The sequence below is a fragment of the Triturus cristatus genome, chromosome 1_1, assembly GCF_964204655.1.
Source record: "Triturus cristatus chromosome 1_1, aTriCri1.1, whole genome shotgun sequence".
NCBI lineage: Eukaryota > Metazoa > Chordata > Amphibia > Caudata > Salamandridae > Triturus > Triturus cristatus.
This window is the reverse complement of record NC_140579.1, coordinates 992,811,163-992,838,696: the sequence shown is the minus strand read 5'-3', so window position 1 is coordinate 992,838,696 and position 27,534 is coordinate 992,811,163. Positions and strand designations below refer to the sequence as shown.

Genomic DNA, 27,534 nt, shown 5'->3' with positions numbered 1-27,534 from the left:
TACGGATTGAACTTGCATTAGATTAACTATAAATATAAAAAATAATAAACTGAAATTACTCTTAAAGTAATCAGACAGATAATACCAGCAAAGAGACGCATAATAAGCGTTATGCCAAACATGACAAAGAATGACGGCACATCCCCAATCAATATACCCACATATCGAGCATGATAATAAAATACCCGAACAGAACATACAAAAATTAACCAATATAAAGATTATAAGGAACTTAAGGAATACCCTCACACATGACACACATAATGTTTTCTGAAAATAATATTCCGCCAAATTTAAAAACGATACGAGACACCACACAAGATTCATAAGCAGGGTCACCGGTTCAAGGAAGAAAAGCAAAGAGAAAAAAAAGCAAAGAGAAAAAAGCAAAGAGAGAAAAAAAAAGAATATATATACCAAGGAACACATAATTGCAAGATCTTATACCAAACAGTGAGTAAAAGGTGCTGGCACAGATATGATATACACATTCACTGGCATTATCGTCTCATGTCAGTATTTGAACCCAACTTCATGACGCACATTAGTTAAAATCATTAAAGAATAAAATGTCTCCTTGACTATACAAACAGTATATTAGCTTCCTTTGAAATCCCAAGTTCTAAACTGTGAGATTTTATCCAAAAGGTGATATGTAATGGAAAACCAACTATTTATTTAATCAAGATCTCTTGGGTCTCATCCTAATCCCAGTACTCATCCCAGGAAGTAGTGGAGCTCTTTATCCGTATTGTGGCCCATCTCAGTGGCCCTTAGGCGACATATCCATTTAGCCTCCTTTTGTCTTACCTGAAGCTCCCTGTTACCACCTCTATTACCAATTGGCACATGGTCAATGCCATGGAACCAAAAAGTACTGTCATTTGGGTGTACTTTTTTATAGTGTTCACTCAAAGGGTATCTGTTGTCACCATTAAGTTTCGCCCTACGATGTTCCTGTATCCTGATTTTTAACTGGTGAACCGTACTCCCGACATAAATGATTCCACAGGTGCATCCCATTACATAGATAACGTGTGGTATTACAATTTATGAAGTGTAATATATCATATGTTCTTGAGGTGTTATAAGAAAACTTACAGATTTTATTTTTGCCACTGGGACAAATGTTGCACGCTCCACATGAAAAAAAGCCCTTGGGTTTCTGCGGTAACCATGTTGCATTATCATTAATGACGTAACTGGGGCATAAAGAATTGCGTAATGATTTGCCCCTTCTGTAAGTAACAGAGGGTGCATTGTTAATGCATTTTTTTAATCCTGGAATCTCCTTTAAGATACTCCAATTTTTCTTGAGTATATTATAGACTTTCCCACTATTGGTGTTATATTGTGTGATGAATCTTACAGTACTATTGGTCACCACTTCTTTAGATTTCTTTGGTTTCTCTCGGAGTGTATCCTCCCTTTTTATAAGCTGAACTTTCTCTATTGCTTTGTCAAGAAGTTCACTTTTGTAGCCTCTCTGTAAGAATCTTTTTTTAGATTCTGCAATATTATGGAGATGGGTAGTTTCCTCGCTACAATTTCTTCTTATCCTGGTTAATTCCCCATAGGGGATATTTTGCACAACGGATCTTGCGTGAGCACTCTCTGCATGCAAGATACCGTTACATGCTGTGTCCTTCCTATACAGAGTACTCTGTATAATGCCATCCTTGATATAAAAACTTATATCCAGAAAGTTTATTCTTTCTCTGTCATGAGTCATAGTAAGTTTTACATTGTATTCATTAGTGTTTAGGTACGTGAAAAATTCTGTTAATGAGTCCAAGGACCCTGACCACAGACAGATAATATCGTCTATGTACCTCCCCCAGAACACGATGTTATTGGTCCAGGGGGAGGCAGATCTGCCCCAGGCATGCTCCCTCTCAAACCACCCCATAAAGAGGCAGGCGTAAGAGGGAGCAAACCTGGAGCCCATAGCTGTACCAAGTATCTGTTGAAACCAACACTTATCAAATAGAAAAAAGTTGTTGCTAAGAATGATGTCAATCATTTCCATGATCATTTCGTTAAACATATACAGATCAGCACCATTCTTGTCAAGGAAGGACTGTACCGCCAAAACACCTAGATCTTTCCGTATATAAGTGTATAGGCTTTCCACATCAAATGTGACGAACATCAATTCTTCCGACCATTCATAATCCTTAAATTTGACTAAAATATCTTTACTGTCATGGACATATGATGGGAGATTTACCGCATATTTTTGAAGCTTTAAATCAACAAACTCAGAGTTTTTCTGTAGGTGAGCCCACCCCAGAAATGATTGGGCGACCAGGTGGAAACGGGTCTGGCTTGTGTATTTTGGGCAAGATGTAAATACACGGATAGTTTGGACTATCAACCCTTAAATACCTAAATTCATTTTCCGTTAGTAATGCAATATCCTTCCATTCGGAAAGTCTTATATTTATTGCAGTTGTTAGATTCACAATTTGGTTATAAGCGATTTTTTTGTAACATAGATCATTACTTAATTGGCGGTTTATTTCACCCATATAGGCACAATGATTCATAATCACAACATTACCGCCCTTGTCTGCCTCACGTATGACGATACTAGTTTTAACCTATTGAGTGCTTTCCTTTCTTGGGCGGTAATGTTGTGATATTTTGTGGGAACACACTTACCAGATCCCTCCAAATTGTGTAATTCCTCACTCACTTTCTCATAGAAGGTATCAATATTAGGGTGATAATTTGCAGCTGGCACAAATTTAGATTTCGGTTTAAGGCCACTATCAGTCATGTAATTTTGAGGGATGTCGAGTTCATTCATAATTGAAATCATATCCTGATTGTCTTCATCATCAAGTGTCACCAAACAGTGTATGCCCCGAATATCGGCTATGGTGTGTGTTACAAGGTCATCCGGCATGGATAGTTCTGTATTCCTAGTATAGGACTGGGAAAAATGATCCTTAAGTTTAAGAACTCGAACAAATGTGCATCAATTACATCTCCACTCTGGGAGGGACAAAAATTCAAACCCTTACTTAAGACTGCAATCTCATCTGCATCCAGGTTTTTATTTGACAGATTTACAATTTTCAAGTCATTATCATTGTTCACATTATTTGACCTCCCCAAATTACATTCAGCAGAACCATTTATTCTTTGGACCGTGCTGCAATCTTCCCCTTTCCTACTGTACCTCCTTTGGAACCTCCCTTTGCCCCTCCTACCTCCCCTCCGGGTTTTGATTGGTCCCTTTTTTGTTGTAACCTGTTGCTGATACGAAATTTGGCGAGCTCCTTCTGAAAAGAAGAAGCTCCTTCCTCTAAAGGGACCTCATGTGATGTGTTGGACGTTATACTGTTAACAGAGGTGGAAGAGATGCTCCTTATTGAGCTAGAACCTTCACTCCCATCCTTCTCATCTCTGAATCTTTTTTTATCTTCCATTTCTAATACATTGTCAAACTTTTTTTGCAAAAGTATACACACGCCCATCGCGATAATCTCTATCGTCCCTTTTTATTTTCTTTAGTTTTTTTCTCTGAGATACAATTGATGATCGTCCATAACTTTCTTTAGAATAGCAACATTTTTTTCAATAAGATCTTTTTGTTCTAGATCATTAATCTCTTTCTCTGTTTTCTTCTTGAAGTTTTTCCCCTTTCTCTCTAGCAATACTCACATATACTAGTTTAAAACATATGGACTTACTCATAAAGACACTATTGAGACAGTCATTCACTCTCTTACTCACCCATACACACACTCATCCACCCATACTGTCCTGCTCACATACTGTCTTCAAAACACATACAAACAGTGAGTCACTCATTCATGCATCTATACGCTAAGTAACATCCCCCACTGAACCATACAGACACTCATACTGATACTCTAAAAACGAACTAATAACCCATATACACACTCATGTAGCTACTCACCAACCCATGCAGCCACTTATACACAAAGTGAGACACTGATACAGATATTTAAATATTTAAACATTACTCACTAATACTTGTATTCACTAAGATACTGTTAATAAGTCAGTTATACAATTCATTTTACAAAAAAAACCCATCCATTTAGACACTTATTTACCCATTTATTCTTCCATTAACCTTTAGATATACATATATAAAAAATATTTATTGTTCAGACAGACACATATTCACTGGATGATGTCATCAGTGATGTCATCAGTGATGTCATTTGAGATGTCATCAGTGATGTCATGAGTGATGTCACTGACCATGTCATGAGTGATGTAATATGTGGCGTCATCAGCAGTGGATTGCGGTCGCGCGAGTTATAGTTAGCTGAACTAACTATAACGGGGGAATTTCAATGGTTTTGTACGAATGAAATGTCCAGCTAACTATAACATGTGTGAAACCTATGGTTTTTTCAGTGAATATATATATATATATATATATATCTATCGAGAGAGCAATAGAGATAGATATAGATTGTAGTCACTGAAAAAAACAAAGGTATTGTTATAGTTAAGTGAAATGTTAGGTAACAAGAAACCACAGAAATTCACCAGTTATAGTTATCACAAGTAACTATAACTCATGCCCTACGGTAACTATAACTTGCGCCACCACCATGCAGTTTTCTCAATAATGTAATTGCAAATGTTGTAGTAATATTATCAATCATATAGAAGATGCCATGAGTGGTAATATGTTGGGTTATAATTAGGGCTCCCGGATTTATGGTATTTATTTTTTAACATTTCCATCTGTATTTATCCATATTTATTTTTTGGACATCTTATTGGTATTTATCCATAATTATTTTGTGTTTCAAGAATAAATGTAGCTGTAAAAGGGTAAATTCCCTTGTTTATATAACTCTTCGACTTGCACTCAAACATGGATGCCTGTCACGTTTAAGCAAACTAAGCAGCCACGCATAACAAAAGACTACACTCACAGGTACATATTAGCATCATACTACAAATATATGTTAACATATGCCCGTATGTAAGGAAATCTCATCCTGTATTTTAACCCTCCACGCTGTCTGCGTGCTCAGCTGTTGCCTAGAATTCATGAAAGACAGCATGGCAAGTTTCTCACAAGAGGCACCATTTTCAGTATTTTTCCACTTTTAAAAATAAATACCGACAGGAAACATGTTCTGTCTTTGTTTATCTGTACAAATCAATAAAAACTGAAAACCGGAAGCCTTAGTTATAATCGGTGCTTGGCCAGACCCAGTGTCTAACTCCTGCACAGGCAGCCAACCCCATTCTGTGCACGGCCTTCGACTGTGTGCAGCAGTGAATTGGCCAACCGACCTGCCGGCGGCCAACCCCATGCAAAGGTTTGACCTTCAGGCACCGGGGACCCCCTACATATATATGGCTCTGTGCCCAACTGAGGTAACTATAACTTGTGCTCTGCAATGCACTGCTTATGACCTGACATATTCCATCACACATGACATGGTCAGTGACATCACTTATGACATCTTCCAGACAAGCACTTAAACACCCACTGACACACTCAAACTATCCTTGAAACACCCACACATACAACCACTCCCAGAACCATACAATCACTCACACACCCATTCACTCACGCATATACTTACTGATACACCTATTCACTCACCCATACCGCTACTAACACACCCACTCACACATCCAGGCAGTCACTAACACACCCACTCACTACTCTGAACACTCTCTAAGACAGTCATTGAGCTGAGCTAAATAATCAGTGACTAAGACACTAACTCACCCACACAGGCAATGAGACCCTCGCTAAGTCAGCCATAAACACTCACTGAGACAGTTTCTCACTGACAGATGCAGTTACTGGTACACCCACTTACTCACCCATGCAGCCACTCACAATCAGACACACACTCACTTATGCACCCATATAGTCACTCAGACACATTCACTCACAAATACAGACTGTTGCACACCAACTTTCTCACTCATACAGTCACTGACAGAGAAACTCACATACATGAACAGCCACACCCACACCCACTCACCCATACAGTCCATGACACAGCCACTCACTCACCTATACACCTATTTACTCATCCACAAATTCTGCCATTGAGTTACTGAGACAGCCACTCACTTATGCGTACAACTACTCATACACCCACTCACTCATCTATACAACCACTCACTTACTCACCCAATACAGTCAGTCACACACTTTCCCATATAGCTACTGACACAGCCATTTACTAAACCAATAAAGCGACTCGTATACAACATCTTGTACACCCACTCACATACCCAAACAACCACTAACGTACCCATTCACAGACCCAATCCAGTACTCTCACACCTACACCCTCCTTCATAGAGCCTCACACACCCACTCAGTCACTCATACAGCCACTCACAAAACTGTTCATTCACCCATATAGCCACTCATACATCCAGTAACTCACCTGTACAGCCAGTCATATAGCCACAGAGTCACCTATACAGCTACACACACACCTACTTATTTACCTACACCATAACTCACACACCCATACACCCTCTCAATACAGCCACCCACTCACTAATACAAGCACTCACACACTCACATACCCATTCACACATCCATAAAAGTCACTCACACCTCTGCTCACTCACCTATACAGCCATTCGCACACACTTACTCTCCAATACAGCAATTCACGCACTAACTCACTTAACCAAACACCCACTCAAACAGCCACTCACTCACCCATGCAACCACTTAACACACCAAGTCACACCGTTATACAGCCATTCAGACACACATTCAATCATCCATATAGTCACTACACACCCACTTACCCACCCTTAGAGCCACTCAGTCACCCATACAGCAACTGACAGACCCACTCACTCACAAATACAGCCACTCACGCAGCAGCTCACTCACCCACACAGCTACTCACACATCCAGCTGTACACCCATACAGCCACTCACACACCCATACACAAATGAATACATAGTCACACAGCTGCTCACATAATATAATTTAGAAGTAGTATCACTTACTAGTAGTGCACCTAGTATAATAATTCAACTTTTATAGTAGGTTAGTATATATCTTTAACAATCATAAACTCTTAAACACTTACACTCACTTGATGATGTCTTCAGTGATGTCATTTGAGATGTCACCAGTGATGTCACTGACAATGTCATGAGTGAAGTAATATGTGAAGTCATAAGCAGTGCAATTAAAGTTTGCGATCCACACTGAAAATAGTCCCCTCCAGTGTTAGCGACTTGTGAGCCAGTGTGTCCTTTTCAAACCAAATTTATTTATTTTTTAACTTGGTATCCTTTTTTAATGATCTTCAGACACTGTCATCTGGTTCTTGCTGCTGCGCCCATGCATGCGTTTCGAGTGGTCACCATCTCAAAATGAGCCTTTAGACTACTCAAGATGGCCAGCATTGTATGTGCCTGTACACAAACAGGCGTAAATCGTTGAATGGGCTTTATAGCCATAAAAAATAGCTTCCAATGCACACCTATAGACGACTGCCTTTCGAAGGTTTTTGCAAAATGTTATTACAAAAATCATTTAAAATGGAACTCTGTGCATGCGCTAACATATGCATGCACATACTCCACAGGCGGCCATTAAGAACTGGATTTTGAAAGAAAGATTTACGAACAGATTTTTCGAAACAAGACAAGCTACAGTCAATGTCAAACCTTATGGTTTTGCCAATTTTTACTTATTTATAGATTGTTTGTGCAATATATAAAGTCTCCGTGCCCAGTGATCAAACGCAGTAAGATTAGTTGGCACACAAATGACAGTTAGATATGTGCTTTTCTGTTTTTCTTCATTTGGTGCTCCCAAGACTTGCTTTCTTAAACCTAAACACAGGTGATGGTGCTTCCGTTTTAAATGTGTCAAAGAATAGTCAGGAGGAAAAATGATGGCTGCAAAATTAAAAGACAATGCCATTCCAAAACTAGGGAGCTTATTTACAAGTCCCTTGCACCACCGGTGCGTTACTTTTAATATGAGACAAAGTGACGAACCGACGGCGCAAGGGGCTTGTAAATCTGCCCAAAAGTATGGCTAAACTGTTCAGGGATTTTACATTGTTGGCCATTCAAGGGGAAAACAATACTGGGACTACTCATTTACTGTATTGTAGTTTGATTAGTATGTTACATACTACGACTTCACATATTTCTGTATGGCTTACATTGCTACTTAGGCCAAGCTACTACAGCTGTTTCTTTTCTCCACATTTGAAAGTACTGTAGTGAAGGGTCTCAGACACAAGTCTGCATCAAGACCTTACTTCCTCACAGGATAGGACTCATTTGTTATTGACAGATCAATCTAATTAAAAAAATAAGAATGCTCAGCTTAGTCCATGCTTTCCCTGTTTGAGTGATCAGGGTTTATAATGTAGATATAGCAACCAGGCAAAATTATAAACATAGTTGTCTGTTTTACTGAAACAAGCAACCCCTTTAGGAATTTGTTTCAGAAAAACAAAAAACGTTGAAAAAAATTGTTGAATGGCCATTTAAACCGACGGCAGATGTCCACCAAACCTTTTGTACATTGAAAGGATCCGGATCCTCCGGGACAGTAGTTCCTTTCCATGCACAGAGAGAACTGCTTGGACCACTGTCATCTCTAAAAGTGATGGACAGTAGTCTGTCAGGGTGGGGGACGTAAGGTTCTATGCCATCTGACAGAGAGAGTGCTGTCTCTCAGATTACAAACAAGGCACCTAGGGGAGTTTGTTCCTTAAAAACAGAAAAAGTAATGGGCACTAATCTCTAGTAGCTTTCTCCTGGGGCGTGGGGGTCTTTATATTTAATTCTGCCCCTCACTGCTAACTTTTTCCTGGCAATGACGGACAGGAAACAGACATTACACCATACACCTTAAATAAGGCGGCCAGTGTATTGTACATCCTCTGACAGTCCCTATTCTATCGGTCCGTCAGAGAAAGTTTTCTGCCGATGGAGCAAAGAGGGGCCAGACAAAGGAAAACTTATGGTTTGCCCACATCTAACTGAGGTGAACAGACCGAGGGTTTGGCCGACTAAGTACAGTTTTATGTTTGTGATGGAGTGCACTCTACGCCAAACTCTAAAATGGATCTTAAATGTATAATAAACTTGCTACTACTTCATTTTGTTATATTTTAATTATAAACTTTTACGTGTTTTTCAGAACCAAAGAGCATGTATTTTCTCAAAGACACGCCTTTTCTTAGTTTAATTCTCTGCTCTTGTTTCAGGTACACGTTTACCGGAATCTACACCTTTGAGTCTCTGATAAAGATTTTGGCTAGAGGATTTTGCGTTGATAGCTTTACATTCCTACGAGACCCATGGAACTGGCTCGATTTTAGTGTCATTGTTATGGCGTAAGTAAAAAACAGACATGTTTTGTTATCGGGATCGAGCATGCAAAACATAAGTGTAACCGTGATATGTGTGAAAATTTGTTTCGAAGTTTAAATAATTAATAAAGTTCCTCCCTTCATGTGAGAAATCTTTATTGCTTATCTTATAAATATTGATTTGGGCCTTTGATACATTTCCGTAGACGTTTGGTTGGTGTGAGCATGTTAGCATCATCCTCTTTGATTGCCTTGAACCATAAAGAAGGTGGCTCTTGACTAGGGTAGATTTACCGGCCGAACACAAACAGTATCAAATGAGGCATTGGAGTGTGGTCCTCGAAGACTTATTCAACAAGAGAGAAATCTTGAGTTAAGGAATGTAAGAAAATGTGGAGTTCAAGGAATTGGGTGAAATTTGCGAAAATTCCTCTAGTAAAATGTGCCTTACTTGATGGAAAAATGCTCCTTTAAAGCCTCGATTTCCAGATTTGTTTAGGCAAAATAGATGATAAAATTATTTGGAAGATTTAAGTGAAAATATGATGATGCCAACATTCAAGTTGCACCCAAATCAAAAGTAAATCAGTAAGAATTATCTGCCACAAATCTATTTTTGGAAATGTATTTCTCCTGAAATTGCATATAGAAACTTCACCAATTTTATGACGTCATTAAATTGTAAAGGAAAAAGAGCTGTATGTGACTGCTTTACACATTGTTGAGGAGTCCTCATCTTAAGTACATTGGACTTTGTATTATATGCATATTGGCTTACTGTACATAAGTGTACCAAGCACTAGTAAGCCTAAAAACAGTACACCACGATATTGCTATTCCTTGCCCATTATCATTAGTGTTATATCCAATCCAGCAAGTTTTATTCGACAACAAGTCATAAAAGCACAACACATACAATACACACTCCGTAAAACACAATCTAAATATACAATCTTAAAACCATAATTGTTACTTCGAGTCATGAGCCGGATTGATATAAAAAAGTAGGACAAGTTAGAACAACTATAAAATTCCTAAACATAAAACGTATTAAAATTAATTATATAAATTGGAACTAAGGTACGCAATACTATCGTTAACAATAAAAACGTATACATATATTACATGTGTGCCAATTTGTGTTAATAAGCTAATAAGATCTTTAAGTGCATAAAGTGCCTTCGATCTAATAGCAGGCTACCCCAAAAATTTCACTACCACGATGGCAATTGGAACTGAGGTATTCGTACGCAATATTCTTTGAGTGTCTACACTCCTTCTGGTGCCCAATGTCCTGCAGATTGGCGTCAGCCATAAACGACGTGGAGCGTCGTATGCTGAGCAGACAAACAACAAATCGGCCAATGACTCCAGCCGCGCCTTACAAATGGGACGTGTGCTATCTCCCTCTGCAACCCATCTTGCTGTGTAAGATTTGACTGGTAAAGAACCCACCCTGAATTGGAAATATAATTTCCGATCGTGTTGTTTAGTTATTGTGTCCCAATACTGCTCCAAGCGCGGGGATGGTTTGGATTCTATGAATCTGCCCATAAGTGAAGACGTGTCACCATTCCTGTAGATATTGTGGGACACCAGATCCCAATATTTCTCTTTTAGGATCTCCTTGGAGGGAAAAGAAGCACATGAGGGATTTTCCCAGAGTGTTACCATGCCCATGTTTACTAAGGATGCTCTGACCTCCAGTTGATTTTATTAGAGCAGTCGGCACTCATTACATCTTTTAGGCCTCGACGTAGGTGGCCAGTTCTGGGGTGCACCAAATCCTGCGCTGATACAATATAGGGCGCAGTCTCGCTACGTCAGCTAGCGCTTTCCTACCTAAATCATAAAGCAATGGGCATGTTGGAGTGCTTTGTGGGAGAGCCGTGACCTTGCATAAAAACCTGTTTTCGGCTACTTCATCTTCTCAATCCCCCACAGTTCCGCTCCATACAAGGTAGAGCTGACCACCTTCATATTATATAACTCCAGCACCGGGCTAATTGGTTTTGTCAATGAAGTATTGTATTCAGACTGTAAAACTCCTGATAGCTGGGGGTGCTTTAAGGTGGCCATGTCTAACTGTCGATCCCACCTCAAGTCATTCTGTAACATGACCCCCAGATACATGAAGGCGCTGACTTGTTTCAGGGGACCATCGTTCAGGAGTATGCCCCCTCTAAATCCCTTGTGTGGGTTAAACGACTTGAGTTTTGTTTTAGACACGTTAATTTCCAACCCCCGAAGGAGACAAAACTCCTCAAAAAGCTTCAATACTCGCTGAAGACCGATAAGTGTTTTCAATATGATTAACGTGTCATCAGCGAACATTAAAATAGGGATTTTTACACCAGCTAGGGTCGGGGCATCTGTGGGAATGGCCTCTAAAAACTTTGCAATCCCGTTAATAAACAGAGAGAACAGTGTGGGAGCCATGACACAGCCTTGGCGCACACCTCTCTCGATGGGAAAGGGGTTGGTGGCATTACCCTGAGTACCCCACCAAATTTGGGCACAATTGCCCTCATGAAGTCTGGCAATGAGGGACAGCAGTTCAGGAGGCATCCCCAACTCCTGAAGTACTGGCCATAATTTGCAGCGGGACACAAGATCGAAGGCTGACTTAAGACCGACAAAGGCAGCGTACAAGCTGCCCTTGCCTAGGACCACCGTCCTCCAGTACACTCATATAAACCTAAACACTTGATCAATAGTGCTGATGTGTGACTGAAACCCAGCCTGTAGTGGGGATAAAATACACAACATATCGATCCAGTCTTGGACCTTATTTAAGACTAGACGCCTCATTATTTTTTGCACTGAGTCTATAAGGCTAATGGGCTGTAATTACCTGGGTAGGATTTATCCCCTTTTTTTTAAATCGGGGATAATCTCCGCTCCTTTCCAGGAGTCAGGCACAGGCACGCCTCTGGCAATTGCATTTGCTAGCAGGACAATATACCGGGACCATCTTAACTGATCATGAAGGAATATATCAGTCGGGATACAATCAAGGCCAGGGGCTCTCCCACCCGTTACTGCTCCTGGTGCAGTAGTAACATCAGACCCTTCAAAGGGTATGTCTTGATAAAATGAATATTTGAACACAATCTGAATACCCTCAGATTTACAGCTAACATATTGGGGTTTAAAATGGTTGACCCTTTGATCCTGGGCTACGTAATTTTGTGGTGGTGATGGCTGGCCTTCCCTGCCCCAGTTTACTATATTCCAGAACTGCTTAGGGCAATTACTAGCACAAGCCGGCCTGAGGTCCTGCCATCTGCTTTTGTCCCATACTTTCTTTGCTTTTCCTGGGCCCTCCTATATTTTAGTGTAGATGACCATACTAAGGCAGGTTACTCCAGTATTGGAACTTTCATAGATTCCCATAGCTTGTATCATTCCCCGTCGTTGGAATGGGAGTCTCGGTAAATACAAATATAACATCGCAGTAGGTACAAAAAAGAAGGAAAGGCCTAGGCCTCATCACATTTTGTAGCATATCCACCTCTTTTTGTAAAAGAGACCAAAATAAAGCAACAACCAATCAGAATAGCCTCACCCCACAGAACCCTCCTGAGAGAACCTCAGATTTTCTACCGCACGTTGTGCTTAGGGAGTCTACTTTGAGCTCTGCTCATTTCAAATATATTCTATAGTTTTTTCAGCAGTTTTTTCTTCAGAATTGTTGGATTTTTCTGTTGAAATGTCTGACAAGGAGAAGAAAGCTCTTTTCAAGGCTTGTTCCACCTGTGGCAAGAAAAGGTTGTATGTGGAGGATAGGCATAAAGACTGCATCAACTACCTGTATCCGGACCACAAGGCTCAAGACTGCAAGATCTGCCGCACCTTTTCTACAGAGACTCTCCGAGACCATGAGGGTCGCCTTCTCACCTGGCTCCACAAGCTGAAGTCAGGGAAGGAAACACTATCAAGCGATAGCGATGATTCTTCAACTGCCACTTCATCCAGAAGGTCATTGAAGAGGGGTAGGGCTTCCCCTTCTCCATCTACAGACATCACGCAAAGGCCTCAGAAAAGACCACCCCGTGAGTCTGAGAGCCGGAGTCCTAGCGAATTTCCTCACCATGGTGCAAAGGAGAAGAAAGGACTACCTTCTGCAGGAGCGGTGACACAGACTGATAAACATTTTAAAAAGCCTTCTTCTCTGTCATCTGAGAAGTCTGACAAGGCTGGTCAATCGTCGACGACGCTGAAAAAGACTCAGTCGACGAAGATTTCAAAGGTACAAGTCAAAACAGTTCCACCGTCGACGGGCTCGTCGACGGTGCCTTCAAATCTCCATCCGTCGACACGGGTGTTGACGAGCTCGTCGACGACGATGACCATTCCTTCAACGTCGACGAGGGTGTCGACGACGATGACTTCAACGTCAATGACGTCGACGAGAGCTTTGACGATGACGAAGGTGACGACGACAGCGGGAGTGTCGACGGTCTCGTCGACGACAGTGTCGACGACGCCTATTTCATTGTCAACGATATGCTCGTCGTCGGTGGACCTCCCGTCTACGACGACGATTTCTTTTGCTTCTCCACCGTCGATGGTACCGCCGACGACGTCTTCGTCGACGGAGAAGATTGCCATTTCTTTGAGGAAAATCATGCCGGACATGACTTCTCCAAGAAGGGTTACCCTTCTGCCTCCCGCTCTGTTGCTGGAGGAAGAAGACGATTCTGAGGGTGAGGATGATTCTTTTGAATATGCTAATAGCCCTTCACAGCTTCTGGTCAAGTGCCTGGACACTGATTCTGAGGTTGAATACCTTCATGGGCACTCTTATCAGCACACTTTTCAACATCAGGAAGACACTAGACAGGAGATGGTTTCTGTACCTTCTTCCCTCTTGACGGATCTTCAAGACCTGTTACAGGACTATAGGAGGAGATTCTCCCAGCCACCTCCTCCTTCACTTCCTTTGACGCAGAATGTTTCTGCTCCACCAGCTCGTTCTGTGTCTTCGCCAAGATCATCGTCCCAGATGATTTCACAACCACAATTTACCAGTCCAGTCTCACATCCGGTGGTTCCAGAGTTACAGATTGATTCCTCGGATGAGGATCAGGGCGATATCATCAGGCTGGACCGGGCTACTGAGTGGGATGATTGTTATACCGGACTCAGCTTCTCCAACACCGGATACAGCTGATTCTCCCCCGGCAGACATTGGGGGGTTTCATAAATTGATGGAGAGAGCTTCAGGCAGATTTAAACTTCCCATGCCCTCTGTTCCAACTGAATGCTTTCTTTATGATTTTAAAGAATCTTATAGGAAGACTGTCCGTTCCATTCCTATTGTCAGCCATGTCTGGGAGGAAGGTCTTAAGGCAATGAAGAACCCGACTACTATCATTCGGTGATATCTCAGGCGGCTCAGAAGAAATCACGTAATCCTTCAGCGCCTCTTACTACTCCTCCGGATAAGGAAGGCAGACGCCTAGATAATGCTGGGAAAAGATTTTCCTCGATGGCAAGTCTTCTGATTAGAGTGGCGAATGCGCTGGCTATACTTGCAGGATCCGATTGTCAGATGTGGTGTGATCTCTCACCATATCTAGACCAGCTGCCTCAGGAAAACAAGGTGGAAGCAAAGAAGATCTTGCAAGAGGGAGAGATCACATCTGCTGAGATTATTGACTGCGCAATGGACATTGCCATAACGGCTTTCCGTTCGCTTGCAGGCGCAGCTGTTCTTCGTCGCCAAGGCTGGCTGAGGGCGACATGGTTCCGGCCGGAGGTCCAGAACAAAATCCTGGAGCTTCCGTTTGATGGGGAGGCATTATTCGGTAAGCATATTTATGATGCCCTCCAAAACATCAAAAAGGATGCGGAGACAGCAAGATCCTTAGGAACCCTACAATAGCGAAAGGTTCCTTTCCGCGGGGCCAGAGGAAGGAGTACTACAACCTACAGAGGTTCTTTCCAGCAGCAACGGTATCCTTCTTATAATTCAGCGCCTCAGTCTTATCGCCCATCTTACTATCAAAGACAAGGCCAGACCTCTTCTTTCTCTAGGTCTAACTCAAGAGGAAAAGAGAATCGCCAGTGGCGTGATACCTCTAAGCGAGAATAGCGGAGTGCTGGCTCTTCCTGCTGTACCCCCCTCCGTGACAACATCTGTGGGGGGCAGGGTATCTCAATACCTCTACAATTGGCAACGGATTACATCAGACCTTTGGGTACTCAACATCATCCAATATGGCCATACACTGGAATTTGTACATCTTCCACCTTACAAGCCCCCTACCGCCATGCCTTCGAAACATCTGCGTCTTCTGCAGCTCGGAGTTCATCAGATGCTCCTCAAAGGAGCTGTAGAGCCAGTCCCTTTTTCCTCAGAAGGGAGAGGGTTTTTACTCCCGATTTTTTCTGATCAAGAAGACACCGGAAAAATGGCGCCCCATTTTAGATCTCAGGGAGCTAAACACCTATCTCGTAAAGCAATCCTTTCGGATGGTGTCTCTCCAGGACATTTTACGTCTACTCAATCCGGGGGATTTTATGGCCACTCTCGATCTCCAGGATGCCTATTTTCACATACCCATTCATCCAGCCCACAGGAGGTTTCTACTGTTTACAGTAGGCAAGAGCCACTTTCAGTTCAGGATTCTACCCTTTGGACTTCGGTCTGCTCCAAGGATCTTTACCAAGGTGTTAGCGCCAGTGGCAGCTTTCCTCAGGAAGCAGCATTTTCAAGTCTTTCCCTACCTGGACGATTGGTTGCTGAAGGCCCCGTCCAGGCAGACCGCGGAGGAAACAGTCGATGCATGTACACGTCTGTTCAGCAGTCTGGGCCTGATCCTCAACAGGGAAAAGTCATCTCTCTGTCTGTCCAAGAAAGCAAGATTCCTAGGATCCATTTTAGACACAACTCTCAACAAGGCTTCTCCATCCTTCGAACGGCAAGGGAAACTGATGTCCATGGCTCAGTTGTTGAGAAGAAGGTGTCTTTCAGTTCGCCATTACAAATCCCTGCTAGGAACAATTTCCTCTTGCATTCCTTTGATACCTCACTGCAGGTTACGGATGCGTTCACTTCAGGAACAGCTCGACATACAATGGCGACAAGTGGACGGTTCCTTCGACGACAAGGTAATGATCACTCCGGCTATGAAAAAGGCCGCCTTGTGGTGGACGAAGGAACAGAATATATCCCAAGGTCTATCCTTCGTACTCGATCCAGCGCCTCAAGTTGTAACTACAGATGCCTCGATGGAAGGCTGGGGCGCGGTGTTACAAGATTTACATGTAAGCGGTCATTGGTTACCACAGCACCGCCTTCTTCATATCAATCTCCTGGAACTCAGGGCGATTCGTCTGACTCTTCGGGCTTTTCTTCCATAGCTGCAAGGTTCGACGGTTCTTGTCTGCACGGACAACACCACAGCCATGCACTACATAAACAAAGAAGGGGGAACCAGATCTCTTCCGTTGTCACAGGAAGCCCAGAGGATTTGGAGGTGGGCTATCCTTCACAGGATATCTCTGAAGGCAGACAATCTTCCAGGAATACTAAATGAAAAGGCGGACATGCTCAGCAGGCTGTCGTCAGTCAGCCACGAATGGGAGCTGAACCAGGCTGTCTTGCAGGAAATCTTTCATCGGTGAGGCAGACCTGCAATAGACCTCTTTGCAACTCCAGACAACAGAAAATGCCTGTTTTACACCAGCAAGCTACACCATCGAGGATCGCTGGGGAATGCGCTTTCGATAGCCTGGTCAGGCGCATTTTTTTTTTTTTTTTTTAAAAACCTTTATTCGTGCATATTAAAAGAACAAATACGGGCCTACAACCTTCAGGCCGGCCACGATACGGTTAAGCATTGATACAAACATTACGGCCCCTGTGCTTCAACGGTCAAGGTTAGCAACGATTTATGAAACATACACTGGAGAGATCCTTGACCCCAGGGAAAGGAGAAGTGAAGGTTAATTTTAAAGTTTTCAAAATAAGTTTATCAGGGAAATAGTCAGTGAAGAATTAGAACCAAGGAGATTCGAGTCCGCACGATATCTTCATCACACGGGAGAGCAGCAGCATCATTAAAACAGCAATGGAAGTAAAATCGCCGGCAGTGAGGCAATGCAGTTATATAACAGGATAGTCACATGAGCAATTACGCACCCCTCCGGTGCCGCCCCCACTCAGTCAACCCCCCACCCGGACCCAGAATCGAAACAAGTATAGCGCAGAAACATAAAGAGAAAAAAGGCCCATAGTACTAATTAGAAACAGTAAGTTACCCCCCCACCCTACACCAATGCGGAGGCTACGGCCTTCCCCCCCCCCCAGCATAGTGCCTGTCGCCCAATAAACCCGAAATATAGACAAGAAAGAGAGTAAGAATAAAGTAAAGAAAGATAAGAAAACAATACACCTATGTTAAAGGGGGTGAGAAAAGAATAGGACTATTCTAATCTAAACTCCCAAAAAGAAGAAGGTGGGGAGGAGCCTACGTATCATCAGAGCGCCCTAAACCATCGGCCATCTTTGGCTTCCACACACTGAGAACCCACTACCCCAAAAGCGGTCGTGGGAAAATGAATTGTCACAACAATTTAGATGAAGGAAGACAAATCGCGACGAATGCGCACAAAGTACACATACAGTTCCAGTCCCAGTCCAGCCCCTCCGTGAAACCATGGCGATATTAATCAGTCTAGCCCTGGCCCGATCGCGGGCTTGAGATTAAGCCAGCCCCTACATGAAGGCCCCGCATCCCGTGCAGACAAAGACAATATGGCCGTTTGGGAGAAGATGGTGAAGTAGAATCCCAAAATGGCCGCCGACCATCTGTAGAGGTCCCTTTGTGCACCACATAAAGTCCAGACATGGCATGTAGAGTACAGGAGTTCCACAGAAAAGAAGCAGTAGGCCACCGTGAGCGATTCCTCGAGGATGTTAGGTGTTGCTCAGCTGGATACTCTTGCAGACGCGGTGAGGCAGGCAACAATGAAGCAGGCAGCAATGAACGGGGAAACAAAGTATCCGCTGTTAAGCTGGAGAGCAATTGATCCCGGGTGCCGGGAAAGCCAGATGCAGGCACCAGTGTAGCACGATCACACACAGCCGTTGCGTCCCCGCAAGAGGACAAAAGCACTGGCAGACCCACGCCGTGTTGATGACAGACGGAGCGCTCACGGCCCGCAGCCGACAACAGGGAGTCAAACTGCTCACTTAGCGCCTGAAAGCGAGCAAACATTTGTAAACGAAAGTCCCGCAGGACGGCCAGTACGGAGCCGCATGTCAGCGGAAGCTGCACCCCCACATCGGCAGCAATCCGGGACGGCACCGTGGAGCTGGTGTCTGGTGGAGGGAGGGCGAAGCGGGCAGCGGGCAAGACCGGAGTATCACCCCCCAGCCGCGAGCAAGCAAACAACGCCATGTTTTACCGCCGGACGGTACAATGGCCAGGGGGGGGGGTCGTAGCAAGGAGTCAGTTCCCCTCAGGTCTGCGCCGCAACCGGGAAAGCCAACAGTCGCCTCCCTTCCCTCGGGTTCTCTTTGCAGCCGACTAGGCAATAGAAGAAGGGGGTCGGCAGCCTCCCACAGCGCGGTCCACAGATCGGGGCAGGAGACCCGCCTCACCGGGGCTTACCTTACAGCCCCAGCCCTTCAGGCGCAGGGTGCAGGAGGTGTCTGGCCGTCCCTCCCCAGGCTCATCTGGCAACAGTCCGTGATGTTAGGTGAGGTCGGGACCGCGGGGCTCGGATTTGCGCTAGCGGGTCTGCGGAGCTTCCCGGGGGCCGGCAAAGGCCACAATGGAGCAGGGGTCCAGGGCGGAGAACAAAAGCACCAAAAACTCCGGCATCCGGGCGGGCTGAGACTTTGGGGAAGTGGCGGCGTGGACAGCGCGTCGTCGTACACGTTTCACCTCGAGAATCGGCAAGGATAGGAATCAGGATAATAGTCCGGGGCCAAGGGCCGACGGAGCCGGGCGCTCAAGCGTCTGCTCCGGTCGCCATCTTGGCTCCTCCCAGGCGCATTTTTATACGCTTTCCCCCCCCCCCCCATTCCGTTGATACCCAGAGTACTCAGGAAGATGAAAACGGAACCGTGCAAGATGATCTTAATAGCTCCAGCTTGGCCGAGGCAGTTTTGGTTCACGGAGCTTCATCTTCTCTCTCTGGTCCCTCCACGGCTGCTAAGGGTGGTCCCAGACCTTCTCACGATGTCCCAGGGCCAGATCTGGCATCCGGACCGTCGCTCCTTACACCTAACAGCATGGCTCCTGAGCAGCGAGAGTTTCTTGGGCTAGATCTCTCAGAGGAGATTAAGGAGGTGCTTTCTCAGGCCAGAGCTCCGTCTACTAATAAGACATACCGTTTAAAATAGAAGAGATTCTGCATCTGGTGTCAACAGGAGTGGTTCGACCCTTTTACATCTCAACCTCACCAAGTTCTTCCATATTTCATGTCTTTGTCTAAAGCGGGGCTTGCTCATTCATCCATTTAGGTTCATTTGGCAGCAGTTTCTCGTTATAGACACACTGCATCTGGTCCTTCTCTTTGGTCAGCCAGGATTGTCAAGCAGTTCCTTAAAGGCCTCTTTAGAGTCTTTACTCCAGTGAGGCCTCCACCTCCTATGTGGCATTTGAATTTGGTTCTCACCGAGTTGATGAAGCATCCCTTTGAGCCGATTCATCGAGCAGATTTGATATTCCTTTCCTGGAAGGTAGCACTTCTCCTAGCTCTCACTTCTGCAAGAAGAATGGGGGAATTACAGGCTCTGACAATCCTGGAACCTTTTCTACAATTCAAGAAAAATACAGTGATCCTAAGGACTAACCCGAAGTTCATACCTAAGGTGCCTTCGGACTTTCATTTAAATGAACCGGTGATCCTTAAGGCTTTCTTTCCTCAGCCCTCTACGCCGGCGGAAAGATCACTCCATTCTCTGGATGTGCAGAGATGTTTGAAATACTATCTGGGCCGTACTAAAGATTTCCGAAAATCTTCTCAACTTTTTGTTTCATTTAGCACTCCCCGCAAGGGCTTGCCCCTGTCCAAGCAGGGTATTGCTCGGTGGTTGGCCAGTGCGGTAAGTTTTTGTCATTCAGCAGCGGGCAAACCACTGGAGGGTAGAGTCCGAGCACATTCTACAAGGTCCATGGCTTCCTCTACGGCCCTTTTTGCTGGGGTCCAGATCAAAGATATCTGCAGGACTGCAACTTGGAGCAGCTTGCACACCTTCACAAGACATTACTGGCCAGAGGCCTCGACACAGGAAGACACGGCTGTAGGCCAGGCAGTCCTGAGGAACCTCTTCCACTGAGTGGTGAGCTTTCCTTTCTTCCCTCCTTCCTTTCTTTCTTGTTATTGGCACATTTTGGTTTGGAATTATATGTATATTTACTAAATGTTATTGCAATGTTTTTTAATACAAGGAGAGAGCAAAATGTGCTTCTGACTGCAAGCTACTCTGATACAAGCTATGGGAATCTATGAAAGTTCCAATACTGGAGTAAGAAAATAAGTTACTTACCTGTAACTTTGGTTCTCCAGTATTGGTAACTTTCATAGATTCCCATGCGCCTACCCTCCTCCCCTGGTTAAGCTCAGCCTTCAGTATGTTTTGTTATTCTGTTACACAACGGCTACGAAAATCTGAGGCTCTGAGGTTCTCTCAGGAGGGTTCTGTGGGATGAGTCTATGCTGATTGGTTGTTGCTTTATTTTGGTCTCTTTTACAAAAAGAGGTGGATATGCTACAAAATGTGAAGAGGCCTAGGCCTTTCCTTCTTTGTACCTACTGCTATGTTATTTTTTTATTTTCCGAGACTCCCATTCCGACGACGGGGAATGATACAAGCTATGGGAATCTATGAAAGTTACCAATACTGGAGAACCAAAGTTACAGGTAAGTAACTTGTTTTTATCTCCTGCCTTAATGGCGCCCCATAGAATCCCACGGGCCGATCTACAATCCTCATTAAACCAATAAGTTCCTTTCCTTGGATGCGGACTCTTAGCCTTATGATGCCTCACAAAGTGAGAGCGAAGCTGGGTAAAAAATGTATTATGAATGTAACATAACATAACACGTGTATTTGTAAAGCGCACGTTCACCACTACGGGTATCTTGGCGCTGAATAACAGATGTTTATTGTTACCCAACTCAATGGTACTCATTTTATCGACCTCAGATGGATGAAAGGCTGAGTGGACCCGCCGGGATTTGAACCTGTGACCATGAGGTCGAACACAGGCCCCTGCAGCAGACGCATTAGTCCACTGAGCCACCAGACCCGGCTAATGTTGATAGTCTCTCCAAGAGCCGTGGGGATAACTAAACAGGCTTCTAACTCTGCTATTGCAACATCAATATCATTATTAATAATAACTAATATTCGCTACTACCTGCGCCCACTTCACACGTCTCATGTCATTTGTGGGGACTACGTCAAGAGTGGTCAGCATGCTGATCGGCCGGGGGAGTACCATCTCTGGTAACAAGTCAAAAGTCGCACATAAAGGGTTATGATCACTCTCTACCCACCCTATCACGGACGTGTCCCCAAAAGCATACCATAGCCGCAAATTAATTAAGAGATAGTCAATGCGACTGAAACTATGGCCATTGTTAAATGTGTTTGTCCCCTGCTTGTCAGAAGGAGATTTTCCATTTGCTGCCCGACGGCCTTTGTCCAGGCACATGGAATTTATTTGGATTGTTACATCCGTCCACTTGGTCATTGGAACTAGTTCCAGTTTTGGGATGCCCCACAGGGCATCTTCCTCACATGCAAGATCATGCTCTTCTGTAGCAAGGGGTTCATAGGTCAAATTAAAGTCACCTGCAATTAGAATTTGAGAGTCCCTGGAATACAGGTCTAGAAGATCTTTGAGGGTTGCTATAACTTCCGACATCTTCCCCCCTCTCACACCTCTTGCATAGACATTATAAATGTCAATGTTTCCCTTTATGCCTATTTTCAGCCTGATTGCAAGGATATCCCTGCTCTGTGTTGGGAGCACCTGAATGTTATAGCCAATCAACTAGAAAACCAAATTAACAGTCCCCCTGATGGATGGCCTTTCCCCCCACTAACGGCTGAAACAAAATAATTTAGGTATCTAGTACGATAAAGGGGCTCCATCAGCCATGTTTCCTGGAAGAGACAAAGGTCATGATCCTCGATGAAAGAAAGCCAATCGGGGGAAGTGACCTTGGATCTCAACCCTTCAATATTCCAAGATATTACAGCTAATTTATTTACAATAGGGCAAGATGCCAGTAGCCCAGCCGCTATATTATACACCATACCACTATTTGCCTGCGTCACATTATCAGAAATTAATCTTGCTGCTGTAATGCTAGATAGCGGATCAATACCTCTTAGTTTTACATAATCGTATTTAAAAAGTTCAAGACAGTGGTTCGTTTTGGTAACTCTCCTTTTACCAACTAGCTGAAATAACTCAAAAGGCATCGGCTGGCACTCCGATCTGCAGCATAGGCCATGGGGCGCGCATATGATTTCTGACATACTTTGGGGAATACCTTTGCTGGTTGTGAGTTTTTAGTTGTTAGTTGTACGCAATCTTTGATCAGCCGCGGCCCGTGCCGGTAAGAGCGGTGGGGCCGGGTGGAGGGATTTCGACAGACGATGACGAGGGAAAATGAATTATTCATTTAATTTTCCCTTGTCATCGTTCGTCAAAATCCCCCCCTCACCCGGTCCCACTGCCCCACCGCTCTAACCTGCACAGGCCGCAGCTGTCTTTGATTAAGCCCATTTATTTGTCTGCAGCCCCTGTTGCCTGGTATTCACCTTGATTTAATCTGCTGAGTGGAGTTGAACACACCTCAACCCTAAATGTGGATGGCATGAGTCACAATAATTTCCTTTTGACTGGAAAGAAGGGATTGACTTAAGGGTTCTCCCTTTGTCCAGGTCTATAAGCTCCTTCCCTCTTGTTCCTATTTGGGGAAAAAGAGATCATTCAAGTACCCTGTGGAGTAGCAAACTCTGGAAGCCAAGGATGAAGCAGCAGCAGCAGTAGTAGTAGGAGTCGCCCAACTGTACTACAACCTCCCCTATCAAAGGCTTTAACTTGTACTAGGATTGGACCCTTACTTGTTGCTCAGTGTACAGCAATTTTCATTCTCTATCTAGGCCCTGTGACTCTGCTTCTGATTTGTGTCCCTGAAGTGAATATTCCCTTATCCCAAGTAGGATAACAAGCAATCATGTTCGAATACAAATGACTATAGACTGGAACTACCTCCACAAAATTGTAAGTATTGGTAAAATATGAATCTCTGCACCACAGGCCTTATATCTACAATAACACTTCTTGCGGAACTCCAGTGTCTCCTTGCTATATCTAGACTTACTAAAAACAGTGCAACTGTTAGGTAACTTATGGTTCAGTTACCTCCCATTTAAAATGGCCAGATCATAATTAGCATTTTGGCTGATAAAATGAAAATGGTATTTAAAGTGACCATTAAACTCAGGCACTCAGACAAGGAGAACAGCCTTAGTTCTAGCCCTGCTATATCAAGAAAAGATCTGGGTGAGATGGGTAAAAGCGGCAAGAGTAGGTTTAGATGCACCACAAGCCAGTAGTACGCTAGGCCTTGAGAGGTAGGCCCAAGAGATCAGACCCAGTAACAGCATTGCACTAGTGTGGGGTGCAGGAAGAACTATCAGGGAACAAATGAGTAAAAATATTTACAAATCTGCTCAGTATAAACTGTGAAGTTTCATTATTGAAATCTCCAAAAATGCCTTTTGCTCATAAAGGGTGCTTAAGAGCTATTCCAGTTCTTGCCATCAGTACCAAGCAGGCCTGGCTATACCCGAAAGTGTTGTAGATTCACTCATCATAAACAGTGTTAAGATATTTGTGCTAAAATAGTGCAATCAGACATCTGTCCTTGAGGGCTTACATGGGGCCACTAGTGTTTGATGAGTTGCACTTCAAAACTCCCATATAACTGCGGATATCCTCAAACCCCAACATGGCATTGGTCTCCACCCCTAGGCATGAAGGTCAGCATTAAGGAGGCAGGTGAAAAGGCTGTTGTACAGTTTAGGACTCGTGTTGAATGGAGGACACATATCTTTTCCAGATGCACAGAAGCAAGACAACAAAAAAGATCCAATACTCCAGAGCTCATAACCTGGACTTTTGTAGAATATTGTTGTCATTCTCCCCATGGCCACTGGGTCAGCTCCACCACCATGACTTCTCTTTACTGTAGCAGCAAATGCTGTCTCTAGACTTCACTTGGTACCGCATGTTGAGAATGCTTCTGTCACTTCAAGAGCCTCTTCATCAGTTCAACAGATAAGTTGTCTTGACGCAACTGCATTCCAGCTGGGGGGAGACATACAGTTTCACGGTTTGAAGACTGAGCAAGTCAATCTGAAGTGTTCTGTGGAAATATACCTTTTTAGGGGTGCACTGGTGCAGGGTCACCCTTTTGTCCAAGGGTTCAAAAACCAACAAAGTAGAGATCAGCACTGGAGTAGGAATAAATAACAAGTTTATTAATCACTCATGAGTGGGACCACGTCCACACAGCACTCTCAAGTGCTGGAGGAGGTAGTACACTGAAGTCACAGAACACAGGTCTTTTATACAGGTTTTCTGCTCAGTAAGCATGTGAACAGAAATAGGGAGGACAAGTTTTGGAAATAGTTTTCAGCAAACAAGGCCAGATGAATAACCACTTAGTCAGCAAAGTGGGAGGGGGAGCAGGAGTGCTTATGGCAGCAGTAAATTATTGACAGTTAACAGGTGTACTGGCTGCTACAAACTCTCAGCACGTACATTGCTTTTAGCTGAGTCAGGAAGTCAACAAAAATAGATAGTACAAGCAGAGTGAAAAGACGAAAGAATTACAAAGGAAACTTAAATGGACACCACAGCCAAAATGGCTGCAGCTTATGCCAAGTAAAATATTATTAAAGTTTTTCACAGACGGCCCTTTTGGCATAAGCTAAGACATTTTCATATGCTTTAAAAGGAGTACAATTAATATCATGTATATTGATCAGCATCATATCGCTGACTTCTCGGTCTATTGCTAAACGGGCATTTACATTTTGGACATTTGTAAGCGCCTGATTTTGCTGCTATTCAAAGCCGCACCAACAAAGAAAAAGAGTCCCAAATTAAAGTCAACATATTGCTGTAATGCAGTGACGGTTTGATCCACGTCATCATTATTTATAGTTCTTTTGAATCGGTTCAAGGAAATGTCATTAAACAGTTTTTGATCTTTATGATACGATGCAGGTGCTAGGAACACAGGAGGAAGCAAGAAGGACACGTAGCATGTTCCGGACCATCCAATTGGTAGATGATAGTAGCCTTTACTCCCACAAATGAAATAAGTGTTGGGCGAGGATAGAAAACTGCTATTGTTCGTTCCAGTAATGTTCAATACTGTGGTACAGTAACTTTTTCCCACCGGGATACTACCAAAACTGCTCTCACAAAGATTTGCTCGGGCTCTAGTAACAGCGATGACAAAAGGCCCGTTACCCTTGGCCGTTCGAGTGTTGGGGAAAACATAACGTGTGGAGGAATTTCCTCTGCAATACTCCTCCATTTCCTATACAGTTCCTTTGGCGTGTGGGTCCCCTTCCTCATCGGGATAACAGACTTTGTTCAGTAGAGGCATACAGAGGTTTGAACCAAGCTGGGCATGAGCCATTGTGAGGGAATGACAGCGGTGACAACGGGATTCCTTTTATGTTCTGATGAGGAGGAATCTTGCCACAAACCCAACAGTTAGTAGCATTGCTTAGCTGGTGTGTCTGATGCAACATTTGAAGAAATGATTTGTTTCTCAGATTTTGCCGGTATCCCTGTTCATGTTGCGTCAAATCAAAATGATGGTGCTCTTTTGCAGCAAGTGATGTAGCAGTAATGTTAGGTAAGGAGGCTCCAGCCATTACTTCCTCCACAACCCACATTACAGTAGCGATGATGGCAGCAGTCAAAGTCAGTCCAAGGATGCAGATTGTACAGCTGTTGCACATTGTTGCAGTGATCTCCTTCTTAGGCAAGCTCATTTTCATCGGCAAACAGCAAAATAGATGATGCCCTAAGGTCCTGGGCAGGCATTGGTTTCTTCACCAACGTTGAGAGGAGTAGTTACTAATAGGCTACCCCCCTTTGTAGTCAGTCTTTAACCACCCAGGACAGTGGCTCAAACAGTCTCTTTCTGCGCTGAAATGTCTTTCTTCCTGGATCGAAGCAGATATCTAGATGTACCAGGGATCGTGTGGTCCGGGAAGACTTACTCAGGTCCTTCAGGTGACGCAGCTCGTCCTCTCTCGGTGACCAAAATGTTACGATGATCTGTCAGCATAGAAGGAAAAGCTTCCCGCACCTGCTGATAAATAGAAGTAAAGCTGTCAGTTAACTGGAACAAATAGTCACTCATCAACATGTCTGGGGTACCTAATACTGGTGCAGAACAAAGGGCTTGGCGTAACTGTTGGAAGGCGCTCTGGCACTCAGGAGTCCATGGGAGGGGCAAAAAAGGGCCAACAAAGGTTTAATAATGTGTGAAAAACTGCCTACAAAAAAAAGGTGAGGCCAATCAGTGCACGAACATACTTCGGAGTGCGGGGTACAAGAGTGTCTAGAATGGTCTGAATGCTGTTTGGTGTGAGTGCACGTCCGCCCTTAGACAGGAGGTGACCTAAATAGGTAACCTGCTGTCTACAATATTGCAATTTCTTTTGCGAGACTTTGTGATGATGGAAGGCAAGAAATGATAACAATAACAGTGTTCCTTCTTCACACTAGGTAAGGACGCCAGAGCGGCATCCTCATTGATAAGACAGGATCTCTCAACCATTGGATAATTGTTGTTTAAAATGACATGCACACCTTCTGGAGAACAACGTATTGTGGCACGAAAATATTTAAGCATATCGATACCCACACTGTTGTCCAGCGTGTTAGGGGAAAGGAAAAATGGGCATGCTGCAGTGAATTTGTCAAGTCCAATTTCAAGTTGCTGTGAAAGTGGGCTTAGGTGTAGGTGTCCCATCGAATCCTATCGATGTTATCATTGTGCCGGACAGGAGAGCCCTTGGAACCAATTTTTTAGACAGAGCACTACGGGTAGCCCCTGTGTCAACCAGAAACCGATCAGTAGATCCCAAGACGCTTGCATCAACATAAGGACCCATTT

The 27,534-nt window shown here is 43.9% G+C and overlaps 1 protein-coding gene across 3 annotated transcripts in view; it reads left to right on the top strand.

The window, feature by feature from the left end:
- Positions 1-27,534, top strand: part of LOC146871423 (sodium channel protein type 4 subunit alpha-like) — a 1,828,482-nt gene that overhangs the window by 533,410 nt on the left and 1,267,538 nt on the right. For all 3 annotated transcript variants that reach the window (XM_085651070.1, XM_085651069.1, XM_085651071.1), the window contains one exon: positions 9,235-9,363. In XM_085651070.1, the coding sequence (XP_085507196.1) occupies positions 9,235-9,363 (129 nt within the window). Of the gene's footprint in view, positions 1-9,234; positions 9,364-27,534 lie in introns of those variants that run through there.